Genomic DNA, 8,120 nt, shown 5'->3' on the forward strand with positions numbered 1-8,120 from the left:
TTCAGTTCTTGTTCTGGTCCAAATCTCATTCGGGTCCGGATCTTGTTCTGGTCCAGGTCTCATTCCGGTCCAGATCTGGTTCTAGTCCAGGTCTTGTTAAGTTCTGGGTCTCGTCCCAGACTAGTTGCGGTTTGGGTCCTGGTCTTATTCCAGTCCGGGTCTCGATCCAGTCCAGGTCTGAGTCTGGTTCCAGTCGGGATCTCGTCCTGGTTCTGGTTCGGGTCTCGTTCCAGTCCAGGTCTGGTTCCGGTCTGGGTCTGGTTCCAATCCAGGTCCAGGTCAGGTTCCGGTCCGGGTCCTGGTGTTTCTGACGCTGCCCCCCTCCCTCCAGGTGTCTTCCTGTTCTGCTGGACCCCGTTCTTCGTGCTGCACACGACCCGGGCGCGGTGCCGGGGCTGCCGGGTGCCGCCGGCGCTGATGAGCGTGGTGACGTGGCTCGGCTACATGAACTCCGCCCTCAACCCGCTCATCTACACCGCCTTCAACACCGAGTTCAGGAAGTTCTTCAGGAGGGTCCTGCAGCGCTGCTGCTCCAGAGGAACCTGACCAGGCCCCGCCCCCGGGGCGGCTGCAGCTCCGCCAACGGCGCCCCCACCCCGTTTGGGCTGAGGTCACATCAGGAACTGGTTTCTACATCAACATCCGTCTTTTCACAGTAAAAGTCTCCACAAAAACTGTGTGTGTGTGTGTGTGTGCGTGCGTGCGTGAGTGTGTGTGTGTGTGTGTGTGTGTGTGTGAGTGTGTGCGCATTAAAGAACCAACAGCCATGAATTTGTTTCATCACAAATGTCAGATTTCAATTTTCTGATTGGAGGAGAGCGAGAGGGGGCGGAGCCTGAGATCATCTGAAGGGCGTCGGCCTGTAATCTGGTTCAGGTGGTGAAAGGGTTAACGAGGGTTGATAGAAGCTTCCAGACTGTCACCTCCGTGTCGCCCGGTGGGAGATGTGTGACGGGTTTATGTTGCCGGGGGCGACAGGAAACAGGTCAGACCCGGTTTGAGTCCAGTTAGTTGAAACTTTATATTTTTTAATGTTCCGGAACAAAATCGGAATAAAAAATAATCCCAACCGGTTAATACTGTTTTGTTTTTTTTGTTCTTGAAAAAAATACCTCATAATCTGGATTATATTCATAACAGGTAAACACTGCAGTCTGTTAATCTGGATTATATTCATAACAGGTGAATGCTGCAGTCTGTTAATCTGGATTATATTCATAACAGGTGAATGCTGCAGTCTGTTAATCTGGATTATATTCATAACAGGTGAATGCTGCAGTCTGTTAATCTGGATTGTATTCATAACAGGTAAACACTGAAGTCTGTTAATCTGATTTGGCTGAGACACGTCTGAACATATAATATGAGATTACCTCCAGAATGTGGTTTCAATCCGTCCCGTGAAGATCAGATGTCATGTGGTGTGTGACTGTTCAGACTAAAAACATCAGATTTCAATCTGGATGGGATGAAAATCAGATTTTGGTGACCAGTGTGAATGCAGCATAATAGATCTACTTAACGAGAACCTCTTAACTACTACTTAACGAGAACCTCTTAACTAGAAATAAACACCGCAAACTGATTGGCTGAGGGCGTGGCTGTGTGTGACATCATACCAGCAGGCAGGGGCGGGGCTAACACTGACTTATTTATTGATCTTTATTCATCCTGGAATTACATCAGTTTAAAGTTCAAAGGTCATAAAATAAAAAAATAAATAAAAATCACATCAGGAGGTCAAAGGTCAACGAGCTCTTCAAGGTAAATAATAAGACGACACCAGGAAGCATCCGTCTGCAGAAACGTCCACAGAACCAGAACCAGGTCCAGGTCCAGCAGGAGAAACCTGTCCCTCTGCGCTCAGGACCACTTCCTGTCTGATGACATCACTGCTCAGGCCTCATTTCACCTTGTCCAAGTCCATGGTTGTGATTGGCTCCTCCTCCTGGTTAGCCACGCCCCCAGCTGACTGACAGCAGGTGTGTTGATGATCCCTCCAGTCCTGAGACGACGCGCGAATGGAGACAGGTGAGTGGAACTAGTTATGACTTATTGATCACCTCAGGAGGAAAACAAAGCTCGTGTCCTTCAGGATTTATTATTGATCAGCTGAACGTGATCGGCCCCAGTCCCTTACCTTCCTCTGACAGAAGGTGGAGCAGTAGTTCACCTTGTGGCAGCCGGTACACTCGCTCATCGCCACCCGACCGCAGTTCTCACACATCTGCTGCAGAAATGAGACACGACAGAAGAACACGCGTGAAAAACAGACAGGCGTGAACACAGAAACCAATGTGGTGCAGGTCAAACAGACGGCCACCAGAGGGCGCTGCTGAGCACTGGGATGAACGTGAGACTGTAGACACATCAGAGATGATACAGGTGTGTGTGTGTGTGTGTGTGTGTGTGTGTCATACATTGATGATGATCTCTGTTATCTCAGAGCTCCTCTTGGCTTCAGAATCGTCCGTCTGCTGGAAAGTCACCTGATTCTGAAACGTCTGACACACACACACACACACACACACACACACACACACACACACACACACACACACACACACACACACACACACACACACACACACACACACACACACAGACACACGCTTTACTGTTAACCATCACCAGCACTACTTCTCCTGTTGTTGGAGGCAGGTCCTCACCTCCTTCCTGCCCCGGTGACCTTTGACCCCGCCCCTGGCCTGTTCGATCAGGACCTTCAGCTGCTGGACGTTGGTCAGGAGGGTGTCGGCCACCTCCTCCAGGTACGCCCAGGTGTTCTTCTGGGCGTCGCTGACCGCCGGGCCCCCGCTTCCAATGGGGCTCCCCACAGGCCCCACCTCCAGCCCGCTCACCAGGCCCAGGGCCGGGGGGGCCACGGCGTCCATCTTGCCCGGGCACGGCTGGGGGGTGACGGCCAGAGCGGGCAGGGCTGTGAGGACTGAGACAGGAAGTGTGTCGGTGACGCCAGCAGAGCGCCGATCTAAGCCCCGCCCCTCCGTGGTGTTCATGCACGCGTGGAATCAAACACCGTGGGAGGGGGGGGGTCTACAGATCCAGGTCGCCGTGACTCTTGCCCTACATACACGCCGTAGTCCTGCTGCGGCGGAGCCCCTGAGGCCCCGCCCACACAGACGGCTCCTAAAATAGCTGCTCATCCATCAGCGGCGCCCCCCCCCGACCTGTCTGGGGGGGTGAGCTGCTCTGACTGTCCTCTGATGGAAAGTTTCAACCGACGATCCAGAAAGAATCCGACACGAGTCTAGAAGCTGCTGTTCGGTCGGATGCTGACGGTCGGTTGCTGACGGTCGGATGCTGACGGTCGTATGCCAATGGTTGTATGCTAGCGGTCGTATGCTAATGGTCGGTTGCTGACGGTCGTATGCCGATGGTTCTTTGCTAACAGTCGGATGCCGATGAATTTTTGCTGATGGTCGGATGCTGATGGTTGTATGCTGATGGTCGGATAACGACAGTCGGATCACGACGGATGTTTGACGGATGCATGACGGATGTTTGACGGATGCATGACAGATGTATGACGGATGCTACCTGCGGTGCTGGCGAACACTTCGCTGGGGGGCGTTCCCTCTGAGATGATGGCGGCGGGGGCTTCGCCGGGGACCGGCCGGTCAAAGGTCAGGGTGCTGGCGGTGAACGGTCCCGACGGCGACACGGTGACTATGGACACACGACAAAACTGTTCAGGTGCTGGTCCAATCAGCCGCCGGCCTGAGGTCACCTGACCTACACGTGGCCCCGGGCGTCAGCGTGATGCTCTTGGTGACAGGAAGTGGCTTCTTGGGGGGCGTGGCCAGAGGCTCGATGTCCTTCTTCCGTCGCTTGTAGGGAACAAACAGGCGGACTGGACCGGTCTGCAGGAGGACAAAGGTGGGGGGGACGTCAGAGACCGACTCCTAACCCGGAACCCAGACCTGGGTCAGGAGGGCGGGGCTCGTCTCCATAGTAACCAGATGGCGGTACAGGAGCTCTACGTACCATACTGACGTTCTCCGTCACCAGGGAGTCGCTTTCCTTCGGACACTGAGGAAAACAGAAAGTCAGTCCCCCAGTGATGACATCACCCCCAGTGATGACATCACCCCAGTTACGTCGCCATGACGACCGTCAGAGCGCCCCTCCTCACCCCTGTCAGGTCGTCGCAGCAGGCGGCGCAGGTGCAGGAGGCGGCGTGGGGGTTCAGGATGTGCTCCTGCAAACACAGCAGTTATGACTCGGGGGGTCGCAGCACACACAGGGCGTACCTGCAGGCAGGTGAGGGGGCGGAGCCACCTGTATGAGGCAGAGGAGGGGCCTGCCGGCGTAGCGGATGCTCCTCTTCCAGTCCTTGCTGCTCGCCCGTCCCGCCAGCGCCTCGAACTCCGTGGGCGTGAACCACTGCTGGTTGTGTCGGATGCAGCGACCTTTACCCCCTGGACACGACGACAACAACAACAGGGGTCACGCCCACACGTCCCCCTCTGACCCCGCCCCTGCCCCCGTGTGGGCGTGGTCACCTGAGCCCAGGCGACTCTTGTAGAGCACGCCACTGGTGTTCCTGCAGCGGATCGGCAGCTCGTTGTTGTAGACCGACGGGTCCCAGTTGTACTTGGAGCAGGCGTCTTTGTCCTGGGGGGGGGTCAGCGGGGTGGGCGGGGTCTGTGGGCCTGAAGGACGTCCAGGAGGATAAATCAAACACACACGCTGTTAACATGACAAGACACCTGTTTGTCTTCATCCAGCTAATGTAGTTCTGTGATTGACTGACTGACTGATTGATTGATTGATTGATTGATTGATTGATTGATTGATTGACACACACACACCTGATGTAATGGCGGCGGTGGCAGACTTCAGGCCGGCCGCCTCCACGATGCTCCCGTCAGTGTGAACGACGATGAGTGTGGCCTTCTGGGTACTGAGACCTTCACCCAGCTGGAGGGTCGTCCTCCCACTCTGTGACACACACACACACACACACACACACACACACACACACACACACACACACACACACACACACACACACCGTTCAGTCGGACTAACACGAGTCACGTTTTACGGATGAGACACGGGGGTTTAACGCGGCCCGGAATGAAAACATTGAAGCTGACCTTTGACCTGTGACTGCTCTCTGGAGCTGATCTGACCTGACAGCAGACAGAGCCTCACTGAGCGTGTGCAGTAGCGTGCGGACCTACCAGCATGTGTTCCGGGAGGCTCCCTGACGTGGCGACGGTCGTGGTGAAGACGTTGTCCTCCGCAGCCTGAACGTCTCCCACCGTCACAGCCCTGACCTCTGACACACACAACCAGAGTTAAGCACCTTCACCCGGGTCACCACAGGGAACACTCACTGGTCAGAACTCCTCTGTTGGAGCTGCACCAGAATTTATGAGCAGAAATTTATTATAGAACTAGAAAAATAGTTTTGAAACAGAAAATCTGTATTATTGTTGTTATTCAGAGGTAAAAGGTTAATGACAGTCAAATGAATTCTCCATTGTACATGTGTAGAATATCCAGACTGCTGCTCTATAGTTTCCTCTTTCTAAATGCTCACTACTTTAGATAACTTTTAGTTTGCCTTATTTTGTCATCTTGTTTACTGACCTAAATAATATATGAACTTTATCCCGAATTAATGGGTAGCAAACAACAGAAAGGCAGTTAAACAGACAAGAAACAGTTTTCTCCACTTGTATTCCACACCTGGTCACCGAAAACCACAACCTAATATAAAACCATACGGCCTTACATTTATATAATTAATAATTTATCTACAAATATATATTCGGGGTGAATATAAGGTCATATTCCAGTTGGATTTTACTTGAAGAATGAAGCTGAAGCAGAGCTTCTAGTTTTCCTTCTGATTAAACCTGAATGGACTCTAAACACGGTGTGCTCTGGCGACACCCTGTGGCCAGTTGGGGGAATTGCCAATAGCGTAGTTATTACCAATAATGTAGTTAACGGATTATAACCTATTGATTAATTATATTTAACTAACCGGTCTTTTTGAGTTTCAAATTGTTAATACTCTTAACTTTAATACATCAAGTTACCATAAAACAGATTTTAACACCGTAAACTATCTGAATCCACCACTCAACCCACTCAGCTGTGCACCGGGCTGGCACTGGAAACTAACACAAAAGTTTAAATTCTACTAAATCAAAATTTCTTTTTTGATGCAATTAATAGCCGAACTTTTAAAAACTTGATAACTTATCAAATAAAACATAAAATCCGCGTTTAATGTGAGTTTCCTGGAATCTACCGGCTGTGAATCGTTAACTTCCACATAAAATGAACAGAGTTCTGCTGAAGTTTCTTATTTCTGAATGACCTTCATGAGCGGATAATGGAGAATTACAGAGGAGCCGTGTGCGTGTCCTGCGTGATTATCGTTACTGACTGGACATCACCGGACGGCGGTGACTTCCGCACGCCCGGTAAACATCGTGCTTTTCCGTAGCGCCGCCTTCAGCGGCCCGCAGCTAGCTCCGCTAGCCGGCCCCAGCGCGCATGAAGCCCGCCTTGCCTGCAAACGCCGCCTCGGCCTCGTCCGGGTTCGGCGGGGACTCGGCTCCCATGTCGATGTTTCCCGGATCCGCCATCACGGACATCGTGGCGACTTCGGCCTCCGACTCGGTATCCGAGCCGCTCACCGGCGGCAGGCCGATGGGCGGTCCCCCCAGCCCGAGCGCCTTCGTGGCCGAGTCGGCCTCGTCCATCCCGCCACGGAACGAGCGGAGCCGAAGGTGAACGAGCGGCCGCCGGGACGCAGCGGGTCCGAACGCAGCCGAGCCGGGCCCGAAACCGGCGAAGAGCTGCGAACGCGGAGCCGAGGATCCACGAGGAGGAAATAAATCACGAAAAAAGAGGAGAAATGGAGGAAAACGGCAGAAAATGACGACAAGTCCTCCGGAGACACCGCGGCCTCTCGGCTGTTTGTTTATCAGCCGGAAAGGCTCGAAGCGGAGACTTCCGGAAAAAGACGAACAAATCCGAAGCAGCGGAGAAAGAAAGAAGCTGAGATTCAAACTCCATCCATTATTATAAAACTACCAGAATTCTTGATTTTTGTCATTATTCTTATTAGAATAGCTATTAATATTGTTATTGTTAATATTTTTATTGTTATTAATATTATTATTATGATAGCTATTACAGTTATTATTAATTAGATAGTTATAGTTATAGTTCATTTCAAACTGGGAAATTTAAACGTTACAGTTGCATTTAAATGTAAGAACAGACAGAAACAGGGAAAATATACATTGAAGAAAATTAAGACACAAGGGAAGGGGAATAATAACATTAAAAATATTAACAATAATAATAATATTATAAAAATGGTGCCCAAGCATGGCATGCATAAAGTTATTAAAGTGTGGCACTCTGTGGCCATACACAGGACTTAATGAAAGCCATATCTAAAACAGCAGCTAATATTAGCTAGTAATATTAGCTAATTAATATTAATTTATTGGCTAATATTATAATTGTTATAGCCATTATTATTTTTATTAATTTCATTATTATTAACATTTTATTCTGCAGCAATGCGACGATTCACAGACTGTTGATGAACTTCAGTCACGTGATCCGTCATGAAGTTCACGTGCCCACCGTTGGTGCTTCTGGCGGTGAACAGGGGTCATCATGGGGGGGTCGTGACCGCTCTTTGGTTCTGCAGGAATCCAGCCTGCGTTCAAACTCTAGTGACGTCACGAAATGTGGTGACAACGTGTGACCACAGGGAGGCAATGCACACACACACACACACACACACACACACACACACACACACACACACACACACACACACACACTGAACACACCCGTCTGATCCAGAACCAGCTGGTTTATTTACATTACCTTCATGATGGATGATAGATCGATAGATGATGCCTGGGGGGGTTAAAGGTCACGCGATCTCAGTATGAAGTCGCTGTCCCGTGTAAACGTGAAGCGGATCCATCACCTTTGTGTGTGTGTGTGTGTGTTTTAGTCTGTGTGTGTGTGTGTGTGTGTGTGTGTGTGTGGTTAATCCTCTGTAGCTGTAATCCACCTGTGTGAGCGGGGGCGTGACGTCACCTGCGGGG

General features: G+C 51.0%; 2 protein-coding genes across 3 annotated transcripts in view; one reads left to right on the top strand and one right to left on the bottom strand.

Annotated features, from left to right (window-relative positions):
- The window catches only part of LOC137594265 (D(4) dopamine receptor-like), an 8,998-nt gene extending 7,931 nt beyond the window's left edge, over nucleotides 1-1,067 (top strand). Inside the window, exon 4 of the mRNA XM_068313634.1 lies at nucleotides 332-1,067. Coding sequence (XP_068169735.1) covers nucleotides 332-546 — 215 coding nt within the window. The 3' untranslated portion in view covers nucleotides 547-1,067. The remainder of the gene's footprint in view (nucleotides 1-331) is intronic.
- Nucleotides 1,068-1,637: 570 nt separating this feature from the next.
- On the bottom strand, nucleotides 1,638-7,076 carry deaf1 (DEAF1 transcription factor). Of its 2 annotated transcripts, none has more exons than XM_068313633.1 (13): nucleotides 6,554-7,076; nucleotides 5,208-5,305; nucleotides 4,833-4,962; nucleotides 4,524-4,673; nucleotides 4,300-4,439; nucleotides 4,154-4,219; nucleotides 4,006-4,050; nucleotides 3,758-3,881; nucleotides 3,559-3,687; nucleotides 2,670-2,947; nucleotides 2,421-2,504; nucleotides 2,141-2,227; nucleotides 1,638-2,005 (listed from the first exon to the last, which is right to left on the bottom strand). In XM_068313633.1, exons 1-13 carry the CDS (start codon nucleotides 6,744-6,746, stop codon nucleotides 1,904-1,906), a joined length of 1,626 nt encoding a protein of 541 aa, XP_068169734.1. In that variant the 5' UTR covers nucleotides 6,747-7,076; the 3' UTR covers nucleotides 1,638-1,903. The 2 variants fall into 2 exon arrangements, with proteins under 2 accessions (XP_068169734.1, XP_068169733.1); XM_068313632.1 differs by having other exon boundaries at nucleotides 2,141-2,230.
- Between the last annotated feature and the right edge of the window lie 1,044 nt (nucleotides 7,077-8,120).

The sequence above is a fragment of the Antennarius striatus genome, chromosome 4, assembly GCF_040054535.1.
Source record: "Antennarius striatus isolate MH-2024 chromosome 4, ASM4005453v1, whole genome shotgun sequence".
Classification (NCBI taxonomy): Eukaryota; Metazoa; Chordata; class Actinopteri; order Lophiiformes; family Antennariidae; genus Antennarius; species Antennarius striatus.